General features: G+C 42.9%; 1 protein-coding gene across 1 annotated transcript; it reads left to right on the top strand.

Moving 5' to 3' along the window:
• The first annotated feature begins 517 nt into the window (after positions 1 to 517).
• On the top strand, positions 518 to 19,937 carry WNT16 (Wnt family member 16). The gene is made up of 4 exons (XM_006261682.4): positions 518 to 667; positions 735 to 973; positions 3,182 to 3,468; positions 13,528 to 19,937. Exons 1-4 carry the CDS (start codon positions 588 to 590, stop codon positions 13,990 to 13,992), a joined length of 1,071 nt encoding a protein of 356 aa, XP_006261744.1. The 5' UTR covers positions 518 to 587; the 3' UTR covers positions 13,993 to 19,937.
• The last annotated feature ends 569 nt before the right edge of the window (positions 19,938 to 20,506 follow it).

Here is a 20,506-nt window from a genome sequence, read left to right as displayed (position 1 = left end):
CAGAGCTGTGGGGACAGTTGTTACAAAGTCCTGGAGACGCAGGGCTGGAAGGGACCCCGAGAGGTCCCCTAGTCCAACCACAGCCTGAAGCAGGATCACCCTCCCTACCCAGCCCGTCCTGTACAAATCCACCGTCTGCCCTCGGAGCAAAACCACAGGGCCAACCCTGAGACAGCACCAGGGGCGACACCCTAACCTGGCGCAGGTAAAGCAGGGGCACCCTGACCACCAGCCCCCTGCTGCTGCAAAGGCTGTTAAGACACCCGGCGGCAGGAGCGGGAGCGACTCCCTCGGGGCCGCCGGGGGTGCACAGCTAAGCGGACTTCGCGAGGAGGTGTCTGGGCTGGGCTGGGCAGACCCGGCCCCGGCCCCGGCCCGACGGCGCTCACGGGCGCGCCCCTCTCCTCCCCTCGGCGCTCGGGGCCAATGGGGCGCGGCGCTAATATTCATGAGCGGGCGCGGGCCAATGGCGGAGCCGCGGGGACATCAAATGGGGCCGGCGGCTCGGCGGGCCGCTCACAGCGCCAGGCGGCGGCTCTCGCCCGGCCTGGCCTGGCCCAGGTGGCGCGGGGCTGCGCGCGGGCTCCATGGGCTGGGCGCGCCCCTGCGGGCTGTGGCTGCTGCTGGCGCTGGCGCTCGGCCCCGGCTGCGCCCGTGGCAGCTGGATGTGAGTAGCGGGGACGGGGCTGGACGGGGACGGGGCCCGGCCGGGGCTGACCGCGCTGCTCTTGCAGGTGGCTGGGCGTCGCCTCCGTGGGGCTGCCGGACAAGCTGGGCTGCGCCGACCTGCCGCTGAGCGGGCGGCAGAAGGAGCTGTGCCGGAGGAAGCCGCACCTGCTGCCCAGCGTCCGCGACGGCGCCCGCCTCGGCCTCCGCGAGTGCCGCAGCCAGTTCCGCCACGAGCGCTGGGACTGCGCCCTCGGCCCGGCCCCGGCCCCGGCCCCGGCCCCCGCCGCCTACGAGCTGAGTAGCGGTGAGTCCTGCCCGCGGCCGCGGCTGGAGCGGGGGAAGGCGTGCGCGGGGCCAGGCTGCAGGGGGAGAGGTGCAATAATGTCCGGGGCTGATGAAGCCGCTGGTGGCCGGAGCAACGCGGGTTGTGGCAGGTGTCACGGAGCCGCCTGTGCTGCGAGGTGGAGGCCGGGTTTGCTGCTTCCGCCTTCTGGGCGACCGGCGTGGTGCTGAGCGGCACCCAGTGCCAGCCCGGCCTGCCGGGTCCCCGCGCTGCTCCCAGCACGTGCCTGGTTGCTGAACAACTTCACATCTTCACACACATCAGGGCACAGGTTTCCCTGGCCAACTGCAGGGCTCAGGATCCTGTGCTTGGCAAGACGTAACGGCTTGGGGGGGGAAATGGCAAGTGGTGGGCTGATGTACGGCCACAGAAAACCGTGGCTGCTCCAAACTGTATACTGTGGTAGCCAAAATGGTATGCAGAGTATTAAGTGTGGATACTCAAACCTGTGGTTGGCGAGAGAAACCTGTACTGCTGTAAAGGTTGTCCCGACTTTCTAGGTCCTCTCAAATTGTGCTGCGCAAAATATTCCTGCGGGTATGGTCTTCTCCCATCCTCCTGACACCGGAGCCAGAGCAACCTCTTCTTGATTAGTGGTTTGTAAGTGTGCTAGTCCTGTGTGCTCCAGCACCCCTGTGTTTGGCATTTTTTTATCTTCCCACTTTTTATCCCCCCAATACAAATAAGGAAAAGCAAACGTTTGATGATGGACTTGTATGTCGTTTTGCTTCCAATGCAGCTGTACCACTTAACGATGCTACCAATCAAATACCTTAGTAATGTTAAATATATAAAAGCTATTCTCTGTACCTGTCATTTAAAGCCTTGGGTAAGTGAGACCTTTAAACAGGAGCCTGTCCTTACCTGTATGCAAAGGCAGTGGAAACTGGCTATATGAAGCCCAGAGTAGGGGCAAGTTGCTTACATTAGGTGCAAATATCACAGGACTTGGTGTTGCAGGAAGCACCTCCTGCATGCTAAGGCCATGTAGTGCCTCACTGACCTCCATGCAATTGCTTCTGCACACTGTCAGGTATGTGTGTGACTTGCATTGTTACAGAGGGCTGCTGCTTTGGGCTAACAGTTCATTAAGAATTCATCTAGATTATTGTAACATAAGCTTTACTACAGTGTATTTTAAGTATAATCACATTGCTTCAAGTGTTTACATCTTTATGCTGTTCATACAAGGCACCAGTACACCCAGCTCTGTTAGAATCTTGCAGAAGTAGGGCTGGAAGGGACTTCCAGAGATAACGATGAGGTCCTTATTTAATATTTCAAGACTGCATTTTGTTTCTATGTAATATTAACTCTGGTGTAATATAATGAAGCAATTAACAAAATAGAAGTAAAACGTTGTTGCAAATTCTGAAAGGATGCTTCAAGGACATCTGTTTAAAAGGAGCTTTTAATCTGTGTGACTAGTCCCATGGACCCAAAATGAAGACAGTGATCCTGTAGACACTTTTTTAAATTATAGGGTCACCTTGGCATATGGATAAGCTTCCACTAGGACAAAGGTAGCCCCAGGATTTTTATGCTTTCCCTCCAGCATAGTAGACTAACAGATTTGTGATCAAAATACCCATGTAGCCCTCATAGTTGTATTTTCAACTTCCCGCAACTTTTGTTATAATTGGAACAGCTTCCAGGTTGTTCACTTAGTAGGGTCTAGCTTGGTACAAAGGCATTCAAAGCTTGGCGTTTCTCCTTAATCGGAAGCATCTCTTTTTACGTATTCAAATGAATATTAATGGTGAAAAGCAGTGTAGGTAGCAAAAGCATTTTCCATTGGAACATATTTTTGAAATTGTCTATGGCAAGAAAAATCCATTTTCTGACTAGTTCTTCAAGTAGTTACCAAAATAACATGCACTCTAGATGATTTTGTAGTAACATAAAATTAATGATGCAACCCTGCAAAAATCATCTAACTTGTATGAATAGTCTCTTTTCATACATCGATGAAGTCTTGTTGGGCATGAGTGGCCACTCCATTAAAACAAAGTAACTTCGTGAACTGGGTTATAATGATCCTGGAGAGTACATTTATTTCCATTGAATAAATACCTTATGAGATTTCGCTCCTAAAAGCCAGCTGTGAAAAGTAGCAAAAGGATGGTGTGGTTCATATCTAAATTAACATTTCCATGCATTCTTTTATAGGCACCAAGGAGACTGCATTTATATATGCAGTGACAGCAGCAGGCCTTGTGCATTCTGTGACTCGATCCTGCAGTGCAGGAAATATGACTGAATGCTCCTGCGATACCAAATTGCAGAATGGTGGCTCAGCCAGTGAAGGCTGGCACTGGGGTGGCTGCTCTGATGATATTCATTATGGAATGTCATTTAGCAGAAAGTTCCTAGATGGCCCTACCAAGAACATAACTGGAAAAGATGGGAGTGGACTACTGGCAATGAATCTGCACAATAATGAGGCTGGAAGGCAGGTATGTACGACAATTTACACTTGGAACCAAAGACTCCTTAGATTACGCTGCCAAAAACAGCATTAGTATGACTAGGCAAGATCCTGACAACAAGTATGGATTGGGCTAAGGGCAAGAATCAGGTTAACACCTCCAAAGCAGTTAAATTCAAAGCTGAAACCTATATTACTTTCTGTCCATCTTGCTTCACAGTTAAATAAAACCTCACAAAATGAGTACAATTAAGACATTTATCTTGGATGTCCATTGTCTAGTGAGTTTTAACCACTTCCTCCTCAGAAGAATGGTTAGGGCTTGATTTCTTTTTTCTGTTCTTTAGAGAGAGCTGCATTTTTAGTCTTTTCTGATATTGAGTGATGTTCTGTTATTATATAAATGCTGTCTTGTTTGTTGTTCATGATAAACTATATGCGGTTATAAAAAGACCATTTTCAAGCAGGTGATGATTATATAGGGCCTGATTCTGAGAGATCCCTGGGTGAGTGCTGTAAACAGGCTACTACATAAGGCTGATGCTAGTACTACCACAACCTATTTGTAAAGGAAGGAGCTACAACTTTTATTTTGCCTAATCTCATCATTGTTAAGCAGGCTCTGAGAACATTACTGGATTGAGCTCCTTGGGAAGCTGAGGTAAAGGAACCTCTTTATTTCTGGAGTCTTGATTGGTTTCTGGCTACTTGAACAGGGGTAGTTCTGAGCTAGCAACGTCTAAAATCAAGGTGGGAAACGATTAATGGGATTAAATAACAGCTGACATTTGGATCACAATTTTGGAATAAAGCTAGTCAGTTTTGCCAAATCTTGCTGTAGATGTTTAGGTTCTCCAACCCCTAGTCATTCTGGATAGTATCTGACTCTGAAATCAGTAGGATGGTTTTCAGAGTGAGGTGTAATTCTTTGTGAAGGTGTCAGAATCTAGGCCAGTGGGAAACCTAGAGCTCACAGGACCTTACAGAATGCTGTTCTTCTTCAGTACAGCATAGGACAAAGACACTAAAACAGTAACATAACTAGGGCTGCACAAGAACGGCACCTGCCAAGCTAGGAGGGGTGTCAGGATCACCCGTCTGCTACAACAGAGAAAGCAGTGGCTGGAGTGCAGGGGAGGGCCAGGTAGCCCCTCTGCCTTCTGCCTCCCCCCCCCCCCCCCCCCTGCAGCCTTCCTTCACCTCTCCAGTCTCTGCCCCTTCCTGCCTCCCCAACTCCCCAGACTTTGCCTTGCTTTTTACTGTCAGAAACTCCTTGGACTGCTTTGTCCACGAGCACAGCACATGGAAGTTCAGCCCTTGCCTGGCCATGCAGCAGTATTGGCATTGCTGATTTGGCCAGGCAGGCAATGCAGCAGTGTTGGTGTTGCTGAGTTGGCTGGACAGGGTAAGCAGTTTCCATTTGGTCTGTGCCCAGGTGACACTCTAGCCCAACCTGAAGTTGAGGTGTGCCTGACAGTAAGAGGGTGGGGGGGGGGTGCAGGAGGCCGGGGGTGGCAGAAGCTGCATAGGAAAGGGCAGGAAGCTGCTGTGGGTCTGACTGACCCAGGCTCAGGGCCAGAGTCAGAGCTGTAATAGCTACCTGCTCCTCTTCCCCCCCCCCCCCCATCCCCTACCCCCCCAACTCTATTTTGTATGCAAATATAAGACAAGGGGCTTTTGCCCCATGCTAATTGGAGGGAAAACTCTTATATTCCAGTAAACACGGTAATTTGATGTGTACCATTAACATGTATTTACATATACTGCTATGCTCTCATTCTATAGTAAATTAAATAATTTTGAAACATCTAAAGTTCTTCAGCCATATTACTTGCAGCAATGTACTTTGTTTTTAAATATCCACAAAGGAAATATGCAGAATATTTGATGAATTCCAATAAAATAAATAGTTTGTAACATGGCTGCAAACTGTAGGATAAAGCAAATACTGCGGCTGTTGTCCAAAGTGAAAGAGAAAGCAACATTCCTATTGTTGTTGGAAATCCTAGCTATTGATATTACCAAGGCTAAAATTTAGCATCAAGTTGCTCTGATTCTTTCTTAGTTTCAGAATCCTTAAAAAGATTGTTAGAAAGAACTGAAACTATTTTTCTGGGGCAAGGATGTTTTGGGAGATGTATTACTATCCTATGACCTTTCATAATGAAAGGCATCAGAAACATGATGGTATTTCTTACAAAAAGAAGAGTCTTTAAGACAGTACTTCTGGAATTTACGTAACTACATTTGTTTGGAAAGCTCTTTATATTGATTTTGGTAAGTGTAAAATTCTCCCATTCCTTTCCCATCTCAAGTCAGAGCCCTATTTTTAAGTTTCTCTATCCCATAGTTTCACCAAGATGTTGAACTTAAAGTAGAGGAAGGATTCTGTGATTTGAGGATCATGGAAGAGGGGTAGTTCAGATTTTGCAGGGTCAGAGTCTGTACCTTGGGAGATAAAGATTTTAATTCTCTGCTGTCCATCTTGGGTAGATCACTCAAGCCTACATCAACAGGATCAGTTTACTGAAATCCTCTGTTTAAAATACTGTATGCAGGATGACTAAAATTAAGTAAAATCACCATTTTTAATTAGATTGTAGATTTCCATATAATGTGTACTATGAATCTAAGCAACTATTTTTTCTGGTGCTTTATCATCCACTGCTGCCTCTGGTTCTGCGTATTGTCAAACTTGGAAATAAGAAGAGGAAGACATTGTGGAGGGGATCCCACAGGGCCACAATCAACAACAGTGGGAGCCACCCCTGGAGTAGTGGGGAGAGGTTGGGGGACAGGTCATGCTTGAGAGTGGTGCCCTAGGAGTGCCATGAAAGCAGATAGACATACTCTTAAAAGTCTAAAAGTGGGATCCACAATAGCCAGCACATGATGTGGGAAGCTGCCTGAAGTGAGGAAACTGCTACTTTATGAGCCCAAGTCCCAAATGTTGATCCTCTAAACCCCTGTCAAGCACCCCCCCTTGCCCTAAATACACCATCTAAAGTTCTTTAAGTATGTCTAAAGCTGTGTACATTTGGATGGCACCAAGTGGCTGCGTACCTAGCTTGTGTATAAATCCTATCGGTATCTACAAAATAGGGGAGTTGATGCCTTCAGGACCAATCCAGTAGGCAGTCCTAGAGCACACCTACTGGACTGGGGCCTGTGTTCATCCAGGATGTGATAGATGCAGGGTCAATTTCTACCTCTTTCTGAGGAGGCTCAAACTTATCTCATATTCCAAAACAGTACTCAAACCCCTCCGCTATTCTAGGATAGGATTTCCTTAACTTTGCATATGGGAATTGTTCCACTTTCTATAAATATTCTTTGGGCCAGACAGGGAGAAGGAGATGCTTTGAATTTGCAGCCTGGTGGTTATCCCACTTTCCTGGGATATGGGAGAGTTGGTTTCAAATCATTGCTCCTGGAAATATCTGAATGAAGTGGGGGGGAAATAATTCTACCACATCTCGCAGGACAAATATACTTTGTCACGTGTGATGTGACCTGATGATACTAAATGAGGGCCATATATCAGGACCTACCAAATTTGAGGGGTCTGCCCCCTGATTTTAGGGGTCACAAGGAGGGCCTTGCAGCCACTTTGCAGGCAGAGAACAACAGGCACCTGTCCCCCACTCCCCATGGCTCTGCCACTCAGATGATAGCTATGCAGGCTGCTTACCATGCAGCCCTGCCCCTCACCACTGACTGGCTGCAAGGGCTGTCTGTCATGCAGGCTCGCCACTCACTGCCAATTGGAGAGGGGCCAGGCCACATGACAAGCAGCCCTCACAGCCAATCAGCAGCAAGGGGCAGGTCAGCAGCCCTCTTGCCAGCAGCCCTCTAGGGAGCCAGCACTTTATTTTCCTTAGGTTTTCTTTTGTATTTCAATAGGAAAAAGAAAAGAAGTCTGCAGATCCCTTGCCATATATGGTGTGCCCACATGGTGCAATGTCTCAGTGTGTAGAGATGCTTGTGTTGGATCCAGAATCGGAAGCAGTATAACTGCAGTGGCATGGACCAACTAATTCAGATGGAGTTCTGTTTGATACAGCCATACTGCTTCCAGGATCCAACCTAGTATAGCTACACAACATACCAGTGTACTCCATAGACATACAGGCCTGTTTTGGAGCTAGCACTATTGGGCAATCAAACTTTTAAAAGTTTGACTTTTGTTATAGAACTTTATTTCATGATGGCTTGTTCTTGAAATTGGATTTTATAAGTACTGTTTTTACAGTTTCTTTGTTTTGGGAAATGTAGATGAAGCATCCTGTATCATAAGGGATGATGCAGGGAGGTGGGGGGGAAAAAACATTTAGGTACTCACTGTCTTTCGGTAATTGCATGTCTACATGTGCAATTAACACAAAACAATAAGCTCTGGAGTGTATTGACATTTGAATGTGTGCCTGGGAGCGTAGCATATTGAGCTAGGTCAGAGCCTCCCTGGCTGGCAGGGGGCCTAGAGCCTGCCAGCCCAGGATGCTCCCTGTGGCTCAATGTGCTATGGAGGGGCTGGCTGGGACATGAAGGTGTTTTCAGTGTGGGGATAGTTGGCAGGCAAACTCCGCACTGAAGCACCCTTGTGCCCCTGCTAGCTGGAACAGCATCTACATGTGCACTGCTGCAGAGTTGTTTTTTTTTTTTTCTATTCCACAGCAGGATAATACTTGTAAATACAGATGCTATCCTGCTGTAGAGTAAATTGGTTTACTCCAGCCTAACAGAGGTGCATGTGTAGACACCAATGTATTTACTGCACAGCTAACTATTCTACTGTGTAGTAAACATCTTGTGGAGATGTACCCACTGGTTGCAGTAGAGGGGAGAACTGGGGTTACACAGATGAACTGAGCAGTCCTCAAACACATGTAGTATCATTCCTTTTACTGAAGCTGTGCGAGTGTATGTGTAAAGTTAAATGTGTATAAAGTCTCAAGATTAAGGCCTATAATTTGTGTAACATGCTTTGAGAAGGAAAAAAAGCTAATGTCAGGTATAGTCATTTTTTCCCTTTAACTTTTTCATGTTCCACAGCACAAAGGTTAGGCTTTTAGGTATAGGATAGGATATATAGGTATACAAACATTCATGTTAATAAATACTGTCCGATGGGAGAATAACAGGAAATCATTTAAATGAAAATATGTAGTAGATTTCTCTGGTGTGTGTGTGTGTGTACACAAATACATAACTGTTTACTTCTTGAAATGGCAGCAAAAATCATTTTCAAGACTTCAGCACTTTCAGGTTTCCCTACGTCAAGTTTTAGCTGTTACTAGCATAAGCTTCAAAGATACAATTTTCTGCATGCACATAAACCCACTCACCTAGTGCTCTTCTCTCCTCTTCATGGATTTGATTTTCTTAGGCTCTGTGGAATGGTGTCTGAAATCTTTATAGGTCACACAAGCTCTTTGAAGTCCATCACTAGTCTGACAGTTTGATCCTCTTCAAGTATTTACAATGGAAGTCTGTGGTTTGTCCACCATGTGGCAGACTTAGCTTCCTTCTACTCCAGCAAAGGAACAGACCCTGCAATCTCTTCAATAACTTTGTAAAGTACCTGGAACATAATCCTTAGAGCAGGCCTTCCTGTGAAGTTCTACTATAGGCAACCCCCTCTTAATGCTTTTTAGCTTGGCACTGTTTCACTGTAATGCTCATTTGAAATTGATACCTGATTTCACTTAGTGCTCAGCAAGTTTTGCTATAACACTTGCAGTTGCCGTATGTTTGGTTTTTTGCTTAATGCTAGATTCACTTAACGCTGGATTTTTTTTCAGGGACCAAGTAAGAGCGCTAAGCAGGGGTTGCCTGTATGGAGTTCCTTCTTTCCAGCTCCTGCTTCTCATTACAAAGATCATTACTTTCAGGAAAAGTTTCAGAAACAGAAGTATAATTTTTACATGGCATTCATTGACCTAACCTTAAAGCTTTTGGCACTGTAAATCATGAGGGACTAAAAATGTGTGTTCACCTTTGGATGTTCCACATCCAGAGGTGTCATTTGGTGCTGCCGTAATGGGATGATGGCTGAGTAGTGGAAAATGGCAAGATACTGGACCACTTTTTGGTCACAAATGGTGCCAAAGAAGGATGTGTTCTGGCTTCCATGCTCTTTCTCCATGTTTTTATTAGCTGTGCCAGTAGAGGCATCTTGTGACACTGACAACATTTATTCAGTTTTGCACTGAAGGAAAGTGTTGGTTTTTTGTTTGCTGTTGGGGTTTTTTTTTTTTTCCAGCCTGTAGCTCTTCAGTTGCAGCAGCATTTCATGTAAAGTACCAGAACTGTTCACCAGAAAGCTCCTCTTTGACATTTAGTTCATCTCTCTGCTTATGCAGACTATTACTTAGGTTTTACAATCAGTTTAAGGAAAACTGAAGTACTGCCCTAATCTATGCTGAAGGCTGCACATGTCTATCTGGTTATTACAATTTAACAATACTCCTTAAATTCAAGTAGAGGTTTTGCATACAAGATAAGCTACCATATAAAAGTGACTTTGTGATTTTTATTAGTCCCTTTTTAATAAGGGGAACTAATGAAATGTGTATTTTAGAATGGTGTTCTATCAACTGTAGGACCACAGAGATATGAGTTTATACATTACAGTTGGCATCAGCTGGGCAGCTGTGCTGTCAGTTCTCTTATCTTGTTAGACATGGAGACATACTGCCACCACTTAAAGTGCAACTGGAACTGACAGAGTTGTCTTCAGCCTGTTTTTGAGATTAAACAGCAGGACAACCTTCCCAGTATCAAAATCCTTAGTTGTCAGATGTTCAGCATTTAAATTTTTATGTTCATAAGTTCAGCTTTACTGGTTGGACACCTTTGTTCATATGGCTGACTTGAGAATCTGCAAGGCCATGTTTTATGGTCAGCTAAAGGAAAGCAACTGTTACCATAGTCGCCAGTACAAATGGTATAAAGAGATGTCAACATCCAATTTGAAAGGCGTCTGTGTTGACACACCAACAGTTGAAAGCAACAACCCACAACAAAGCAAGATGGCAACCGTTCTGTAATTTCTGTTGGATTTCTCTCACAGGGTGACTCTAGGAGTAGCCTGCCAAACTGCTTGCCCATGATAGAAGTTGTGCAAATAGCTTCAAATAACTAAGGACTGTGCCTAGTGCCCATCACAGCCTATATCTGGATAATTTTAGCTCATCCAGCAGAATCACCCTGCCTGATTGTGACAAGTATGCAAGGACACATTCCCCAAAAGAACTGTGTAAATTCCACACTTTCTTCCATTATTTACACTTCATAGGATATGATGCAAAAATATAAGTTATGTCTGTATAACATATAACACAACTTGATCTCAGTCTTCTCGGGAACTCTGCACAACCACACTACAAGCTAGCAAGGAACAGCAGTAGTTGGGACTATGCTCTTGGTAAGTGGCTGTGACATCTTCCATGTCTTGTTTCTCTTCTTCCATACCACTTTTATTTGTTGCCAGATTATTTATATTGTAACAAGGGCCCTTTCCTTTCAAAGCCAAATCTCTCATCTCAGTGGAGTCTTAATGCTGAACATGACTGCCCAATCATTCCTTAAAAACAGATTCTGAAGAAACAATTGTATTTCTGCAATTACAACTGTAAGAATAAATATTAAAATGAGGTGGTGCCTAAAAAACATAAATATATGCGGTAATTGTATTAGTGATTTTTAGCATGTTACTAGAGCACAATAGCAAATCTGCAGGACCCAGGAGTGCTTTGGGGTATGAATTGTACCCCATTTCTGCCGTTTGGGTGTGCTTATCATTGTTGTCACTTTGGATCCTGGGTGGCTCCCTTCTCCAGTTGTGGCCCACGGGATTTTAAATGGCTTCTACTTCTGCCCTTCTTTCACTTCAGTAGGGGCAGTCTGTAGAAACTAATGGTTTTTGGTAGTGCACACAGACTCTTCCTCTGTAATGGCTCTGTGAATGTCTTGTTTGTTTGTCTTTGCTGGTAACCTCAACCGACTAGCAATTTTCTATTCGTTTGCCAAAGAATATGCAAGTCCAAGCAAATATGGTTGGGTTTTTTTATATATATATTTTATTTATTTATTTATTTATTTATTTATTTATTTATTTTAAGAATGTTTGTAGAGCACCAGCCACATAACCATATTGTAAAGTCCCAGCATAACATTTAAAACAGAAAAGATAATTTTTCTGTTCTGTGTCCACAATTCCTTATTATCTATTGTACTTTGAAGGAGCTGGTACTGATAAGGCACAAATAAAGACAGTTCTTGGTTGTCACTTTATTTATGTGGGTATACCTCTGCCACTGAAGCCACCGGACTCTGAGTGGCTGCAAGGCTTTATCTACCTGCAGTAACATGGCCTAGAACAAATCCTGGGTGGGGAGGTTCTCTGAGAAGCTCTGAGGAAGGTGTTAAATTACTACTTCTCCCCTCTTTTATAAATGGTGGGGTGAGGAAGGCATATGATTGACTGGGGTTAGTATTTGTGAACGTTGTAAAGGAAGTGGGTCTTAGAAGGAATACTTTTCCTTCTGTTTTTATGACAAAGTGGTTGTTCCAGTACAGTTTTTTTTTTTGTTTGTTTGTTTGTTTTTTCTAAGATCAGAATATTATTCGTAAAGATGTCCAAACACACTAGATTTGACTGGCTGATTCCTGTCATTTAGGCTTGGCCTGAAGTCCTTTTTGTGCTTAGTTTCTATGAGGAGTACATTCTCTTTTAACCTTTGTTAAAGCACATATTTAAAACGTATCTACTTTGCATAAAGATTTTAAAGAGAAGCTTCTGGTTCCAGTGGTAATTATCTTAAAATATAGCCCTTCTAAACTCTTCAAACAGTGCTTTGAAACAAAAGCTCATCCATATCCCTTTTAGTGATTAAAGATGCATACATTTATTGCTGGAAGCAAGGTGCAGGGAAAAAAAGCTGAGCACAAAAAGCTGTGAAGTGGGCTTTTTACATCAGTGAACAGTGCCTCCATATGAGGGACTGTTAATGTAGAGATTAAAAAAAGACTTTAAGTTACATACACTTAACAAAATGAGAAAGTATTGTACAGATCTTGTCTTGAAGCTGTGCATCAAATGTGTCAATAAAGAAACCTAATCGTTTACTTGTATATTATAACCATCTATAATGGTTTCCTCTGAATCTCTTACATTCATTATCAGCTGAAGCTCTGAGTTGCAGTCCTAGATATAGGAAGTTACTACTTTATTTAGTCCACAGTTTTTAATGCCAATTCCAATATAAACTGCCCAAATTCTTGTCTGCTGCAGAAGTCTAATAAAGGCTATAGACACACTTTGCCCTGCAGACAGGTTTGCAGAAGTCTAGGTCTTGCACCTACAAGGATTTCCAACTTATTCCTCTCTAAGGAGACGTATTTTCAAAATATGAGAACATTAACTCTGCTAATATCTATAAAATATTTAAATATAAGAAAATCTATGTGAGACTTTGAAAAAGTACTAATTTTTGTGTGATTGGAAAAAAATTACACTTACAACAAAAGGCAGGTATAGCAAACCTACCCTACCTTTCTCAACAGTAAGTTTGATTCTGCAAATATGATAATCACCAGGGACTGTCCTCAGACAACTGAATCTAAATGAGCTGCATGTATTTAGATACTATAAATCCCCTTCCATGCAGATCTGAATGGTTGAATATTACCACTGTTTCCCCAAGAGATGGCTGTGTTTCAGTGGTGAGAAAAGCAATGAAGTAAGCATACCTTTTTACTAATTTGGAATCCTTCAGGGTACGAAATAAGACCTAAATATAAATTTTCACTATTGCTATTAGAAGCCTAACAACTTGTTTGGCCTTGCCCATGTACTCAGGTTCAGCACCTCTGAAACAGGCTGTGGGTGTGTCTCAAACTGGACACTCAGAATGAGAGATTACTTTGTAAAATGTATTCCTATCTATATATCCTGTTTCCCCATTGGTCAAATAGGGATAATCATCCTAGCCAAAGTTGTTAGAAGCTTATGGATCATCATTGCCCAGAAGTTTTCCTAGTGAATGGAGAATAAGCCTAAATAATGTTCCCGACTTGTTTTCAGGCTGTAGCAAAGTTGATGTCAGTGGACTGCCGCTGTCATGGAGTTTCTGGGTCCTGTGCTGTGAAAACTTGTTGGAAAACTATGTCACCATTTGAAAAGGTTGGCCGTTTTTTAAAGGATAAATATGAAAACAGTATACAGATATCGGACAGACTGAAAAAAAAGATCCTCAGGAAAGAAAAAAGCCATCGAAAAATACCTGTCCGCAAAGAAGATCTACTCTACATAAACAAGTCTCCCAATTATTGTGTTGAAGATCGTAAACTGGGGATCCGTGGGACACGGGGAAGGGAATGCAACCGTACATCAGAGGGCCCTGATGGATGCAATCTTCTCTGCTGTGGGCGTGGCTACAACACCCATGTGGTCAGGCATGTGGAAAGATGTGAATGCAAGTTTGTTTGGTGCTGCTACGTACGATGTAGGCAGTGTGAAAGCATGACTGATGTACATACCTGCAAATAAGCCCGGCTACCTTGAGGAACAAAGCAAAAACGTGCTGCAAAGTGGTACTCATTTTTCCTGTGTGGGACTTGCAAGGACGGTGGCTTGTCTGAGCGATTAAAGAAGTGCTGTATTTCAGATAGTTTGGCTATTAACTAAAAAAGAATTGTAAGATGATTAGTAGCCTGCACAAAGTGATAGAAGCCACAGCAAAAAACTTCTGGTTCTCTAAAGAGTCTGGGTAGCTAGATGACGTATATCAATGCATCAGTGTGGCTAACAGCAGATATTAAACTTTTAAAGTGAGCAACAGCCATGGCACAGTTAGGATCAAGAACAGTACTAAAAGTGTTATATGGTGGAGTAAAAACAAGGAGATCTTAGTAGTTAGAGGCTGCAAGGATACTGGACACTTAAAAGGTGTCAGATGTAATCCTTTCTCCCATATTTTTAAGAATGGAGGCTGTCCACAGGATAGATTCACACGTGTGACTCCTTCCTGTAAACTGCTGAAAGAAATGTAGCAAAGCTCTAAGTTGAGTATACAGTGTTTGCAAAGCAAGTGTGCAGGGAGGCTACCCTACTGCGTAGTATAAAGAAGCTCAGCAATGTAAGTAAAGCCAATGGAGCCCCCATGGTTGGTGGGAACAATGGTATGTTTGGGTTTGTGCCATGCATGGCCAGGTAGAAGATGCTGTAGTACCTTCCACTAAATGCAAATGCAAACTTTTTCGTATTACATATCCCCTTCCAGATTTACCAGCTCCCATGTATGCCTATCGGCATATATTTTAACTCCTTAAATGCCAGTTGTTATTATAATGAAAATTTAATCTGCCATTACACAATATCTCCCACATACCCCCCCCAGAGATGCCTTGCATACTCCCAGGAGCGCATATGCCAGAGTTTGGGAACCCCCGGTGTATATATAATAGTAACCATGTTTAGGAGTTTCCCAGGCTCAAATATGCTTAGAAGAACTAAAAGGAGGGGCAGGTGTCTGGGACAGAAATGTGTTCTGGTATCAGAAACAAAATCTCCTGCAGCCAGATCCTTAAGGTCCCATACACATAAACTGGCTTAAGTGATTGGAAACTGGTTTAAGCCTGTAACAGAACAGAAGTTCAGTGCACATAAACTACTTTCAAAAGCCAAAACCAGTTTGATACTACATCCAACCAGGTTTATTTTAAACTTAACTGATTTAGGTCAAACTGGTTTATGGAACTTCTGTCTCAGTTCCCTTCCAGGTTCAAGTTAACTCAGTCCTCCAGCATCCCAGGATGCTTTTCAGCCCTGGGCTGTGCTGTCTGCTCCAGTGGAGCAACGACTTCTTCATCTCTCTGCTCCTTAGCCTGCTGCCTGCCTGCATTCTTCAGCCCACAGGGATGGGGGGCAGGGGAACAGACCCCCAGACCTCACTAGCCAGGGTCTACACAGCACATGAGGGGAAGGAAAGCCCTTGTGGTGGGGGCTTTTTGACCCTTGGAAGCCCTCTCCCCTCCCCCTTCTCACCTGCCGATTGCTTCAGCAGCTGCCACAGGAGGGAGGGAGCTTCCCCTCAGGTCCCCAGGGCTGCCTGGGCTGGGGAACTCAGGCTATGGGAAGCTGCCTGAGGGGGAGGCTCCCCCAAGGTGGACCAACTGGACAGGGGGCTGTGGGGGGACAGCAAGGGGTTGTCTGGGCTGGCAATGGCTGGCAGGCTGGGAGACATGCTGTAGTCCCCCCCTGCCTGCTGGCCTGGGTCAGTGCAGATCTCTCCCACGTGTCCCAAGTGAAAGCTGAATGTCAGCTCAGTTGGTTATCAGTTCAACCTACACAGCTTGGAGGAAGCTGCCTAGATTGAACTGGTTCTGCCTCAAGCTTTTTGACTGCCTGCACTTAGCCTACATTGGGTATATTGGTGTGGCCAGTCCACCAGCCTTCAGCCCCACTGCTTCCTTCATTGGTGGCCTGTGATTAATGAATCACTATTGTCAGCAGGTAGTAGCTTAGCATTTTTTCTCTCTGTGCCCATCCACACTCCAATGCGGAATGCAGACCAAAGAAATTTGTCAAAAAGGGAAAGAAACATCAAAACCTGAACTTTATTTTTCAGCCTTTTTAGTAAGTACAGTACTTAGAACATTTCATTAATTTGTTCCACAACCAATGTTGCTTTAAAGGCAGTTTCTCTTCATAATGTCTTGTATAGCTTGGCTCGCACCATTAAAATATTTAAGCTATTACCAATAACAGTTTTATATTTTTGGTCCCATTTGATTTTTACGTGCAGGCAAAGCATTCATTTTTTTTATGTAATTTTTAAAAACTGGCTTTAAAAGCAGTGTGCACAAGGCTTTGTTTTGTTACATAAGACAAAAAATTATATTTTGTAAATATTTAAATTATGAAAGCTATGTTAAAGGTTCGAAGACCCCTGTATTAAGTTCCCAGAACTAGCATGATAAGATTACTTCTGACATTTGTTCATTAAGTCTCTTCCTATTGGAGTAAACTGACTTTAATTTGCTTGTGCAGGGGAAAAATTATTTGAGCAAGTACATAAATGATTTATTTCTTATTTTCAGGGGATTTTTATATACTTCAGTTAATATACCAATTATGACACATTGTCAAGAAACTGCTGTTTGGATTTTTTTTAATTATCAACTTAGTGTAAGAAATGTCCATAGGTAAAATCCTAGTCTTAGTAAAGTCAGTGGGGATCTTGCCATTTGCTGTAATGAGCCAGGATTCTTCTGTACCATAAATGAAAATACAAAAAAATCTCACTAACAGTCATTTTTAAAAACAAATAGGGATGGTAGGGTAAGATCTCCAAAACTACTTTGGGGGATGAATACCTAATTTTAATTGTTTTAATAGTTCAAATTTCATAGTTAAAACTCTGGGTCCAGATCCCAGAGTATTAAACTTGTGGTTCTCAGCCTTTTTAGATTCAAGGCACACCTCAGAAAAAGCCAGCTTTTAGCTTTCAGTTAATTTTTGACTAAGGAAAAATAATAAGAGGAATTCTTCTGCTGCAAAGAACTCAGAAAGACCATAGCAAATCAGAAATGTTTTTGGTACTATGGATTTCTGTTTGAAATCTCTGGGTTCATCTTGGAGGCCTCAGCTGGGGTACTCTGCCCAGTTCTGGGTACCGCACTTTAAGAAGGATGTGGATAAGCTCAAGAGGGTACAAAGAAGGGCCACTTGTATGGTTAAAGGCGTGGAGGGTAGGCCCTATGAGAAGCAACTCCGGGAACTGGGCCTGTTCAGTCTGAGCAAAAGAAGGCTGAGAGGTGATTTGATAGCTGCTTACAAGCACATCAGAGGGGAGCATCAAGAACTAGGAGAGCAACTATTCAGGAGGGCACCTCAAGGGAGGACGAGGACCAATGGGCATAAACTAATAGTAACTTCAGGTTGGACATAAGGAAAAACTTCTCTGTAAGGGTTACCAGAACCTGGAACACACTCTCAGCACAGATGGTGCAATCACTCTCCTTAGAGGTATTCAAGATGAGGCTGGACAGGTACCTTGTTGAGCTCATCTGAGCCCAGTAACTTCCTGCCCATGGCAGGGGACCAGACTTGAGGATCTTACAGGTCCCTTTCAGTTCTATGATTCTTGTGAATCGTGTATAGGTGTTTTTGCACTTAACACCTCAAATTATTGATGTTATAGTAATTGGGGTTGGGGAGTGGAAGGGGTGTGTTATCCATACACACATTTCACTTGGGCCTCTGGCAGACATTAGAAGAATGGTGTGATTGGGATCTGAGGAATTTTATGCCCTGCCCCAAGCATTGTGAGTTTTGCCATACTGGATATGCACAGCAGAATGTAGTGTTTAGGTTGGTGCATATAATTCCTCATATCCAAATTGTACCTGTGCGTCAGGCAAGAGACAGCTCTGTCCCAGACCTCAGCTGAGGGATTGGGTATAGGCAGCCTCAAGGGAGGAGTCAGAGCTGCTCTCAGCCTGATCCCAAGGATTGGGCTAGAGGTTATTCAAGACCTTGGACTGCTCAGGGACAGTGCTGACCATCAGCTGATTATCTGCATCAGCCCCAAACAGCCCCGGGTCTGGTTCCAGACCCAGGGCTGTCTCAGGCTAGTGCCAACAACCAGGTGATTGTGGGCATTGGCCCTGGAGAGCCCTGGGGTTTAGAACCAGACCTGGGCTGTTCATGGCTGGTGCTGATAGTTGGGTGAACCAGTGACTGTTTCAGGAGGATCAGGTCAATTAACTTTTACAGCAGGACTATGCAACTGGAAGAGATTCCCCAAGTCATCAAGTCCAGTCCCTCAGTATGGCATTACAATTCTTCCATCTGCGATTGGAATACATAGTTGCTCTTTGAGACTATCATTTCCAAAATCTAAGCACAAATAAAGAAGGGAGAATATAAAGAGATATACCTAATTAAATAGGGCTGGTTTGCATGACACTTGTATAATTTGAGATAGGTAGTTAGCCTGAAGTCAGTCACAAGGCAGACTAGATATGTACCTTTACAGGTTAAATAAATAAAATTGTGTGTGTGTGTGTGTGTGTATGTATGTGCGTATATATATATATATATATATATATATATATATATATGAGAGGGGGGAGGGGGAACCCAAGTTCACTTCATCAAATGCTATGAAAGGATTTCAGAAAGCAGAGTTCAAGAAGGAGAGATAAATTAGAAATTATAGGTGTTGGTACAACACTTATTGTTGGTGTGTTAGCACTTACTAGGAAATATGGTTGAAATTAATTAGAGCTAGCACATACAAATTTCTTTTCATCCTTAGAATCTAAAGTGTTATGAAAGACGGCTGTTATTATTCCCATTTTACAGATGGAAAACATGAGGTAGAGGAAAGGGAAGTGTCTTGCTTGAAGTAAGGGAGACAGCAATAGAACTGGGAACAGAATCCAGATGTGCTGAGTCTCAGTCCAGTTCTCTGTCTGTTACTAGGTTACTGCAATTGTTTCCTTATCACCTTATAATGAAAAATGCACCACTGCATGGTGACTGACTTTCATATTATTATTTAATATTTATATCAGCACTAAAAAAGCATTCTTCTAAATTCCACTACTTATTTTTTAACACAAGTGATAATATAAAATAACTAATCAATCAACTAATCTAAAAAAAAAAAAAAGCATTTCTAAAACATGGAATGTTGTGGTTTGTATTTCCAGAAAGCAAATGTGATTCTTTGCAGACAGCTAGCAAATTCATCACTCCAAAGCACTAACTCATATTTATGATTCAACTCATTTACATTTTACAGCAGTACAGAAAGAGATCAGAATCAGTACTTTGGATTATGTGGAGGGTTAAAAACGTGGCAATTTATTTTACCCATATCTGATCACAGTGATTTGTGATAATTCTGGTCCAGGCTGGAATTTGGAATCAAGCAGCTAATTCAAATGCTTTGCTCCTGATGTATGGCAGCTAACATTTAGCTAGTTTTCTCAACAATGGTCTGTAATAAAGATGCCAGGAGAGTTACTACCTTTTAAAAAGCATGCACATAAATTAGATATACTCCTTAGAAACCAAATAGAAGTCCAAGTCCTTGTCATAACTACATGGATAATGTAGTTATGCATTTTATTAAATTTGTAATTAGACTTGACCCTAGGAAGTTCAATAACAAATTTCTTTTCATACACAAGATCAGAATCTGGCTCAGAGTTTCACCATTTTTCAACCGTGAAGTTAACTTGTTAGAGCTATGCAGTTTTCCCCATTATGACTTAAACATTTATCAGTTTATCAGGTTTTTTTTATCATCAAAGTACCAATGTGTGTCCGCCAAAGTAGTATTTTTAATGTCCACAAATTTGCAACTTACCATTGGGAAATATTTTTGTAACCTCTTTCTAACAGCTCTAAAAATTGTAACCTCTCTATAACAGCTCTGAGAACAGCTGGTAAAAGTTTTTTATGACCACTTCTGTTTTCCACAGCAAAAAAACCCCAACAACAAACCAAAACAAACCCCCACAAAAACTTGACACTTTGACTTAAGAGTTAAAAAAAATGCAATAGAATCTGGTGGATGATCTTTTTCTTTCTTTGCTGACAGGTACATTTGTGCCTCCTGTCAGCAACAGAGAAACAGTTCCATAACTAAAATGATAACACAACAGCTAGTCCTGTAAACTGAGAAACTAAAGAGTCACTAAAAAACAACACAATAGTATTTTTATTTCTAAACAGCATTTTAAGGTGAAGTATATTGTGGTATTGGACAATTATTTGTGCAGCACTAGAAATCTACATTTAAAATAGCATAACCTTAAGATATTCATACTAGTTTACAGTGCAGTAATTTAGGATTATATAAAATGATGCCTGTGCCAAAGAGCTGCAAATTTAAAAATTACCTGTATAGGTGCAGAATAACTAGCTGATTTTAAATTTATGAAGCTTCAGGCCATGTCTAGATGAGCAGGTCACATCCAGGACGAGCACATACACTGCATAAATTTGTGTTGCCATAAACTGCACACCCCTACTCATCTGGACGTGG

The sequence above is a fragment of the Alligator mississippiensis genome, chromosome 4 (assembly GCF_030867095.1).
Source record: "Alligator mississippiensis isolate rAllMis1 chromosome 4, rAllMis1, whole genome shotgun sequence".
In the NCBI taxonomy this organism is placed as follows: Eukaryota; Metazoa; Chordata; order Crocodylia; family Alligatoridae; genus Alligator; species Alligator mississippiensis.
The sequence above is the reverse complement of the archived record's forward strand: the minus strand, read 5'-3'. Positions and strand labels throughout refer to the sequence as shown.

What these genes read in the sequence shown, in the direction of transcription:
- WNT16 (XM_006261682.4), top strand. Translation starts at nt 588, where the DNA reads ATGGGCTGGGCGCGCCCCTGCGGGCTGTGGCTGCTGCTGGCGCTGGCG. An exon ending in CGCCTACGAGCTGAGTAGCG is followed by an intron (nt 974 to 3,181) that starts GTGAGTCCTGCC and finishes ATTCTTTTATAG; the next exon opens with GCACCAAGGAGACTGCATTT. An exon ending in ATAATGAGGCTGGAAGGCAG is followed by an intron (nt 3,469 to 13,527) that starts GTATGTACGACA and finishes ACTTGTTTTCAG; the next exon opens with GCTGTAGCAAAGTTGATGTC.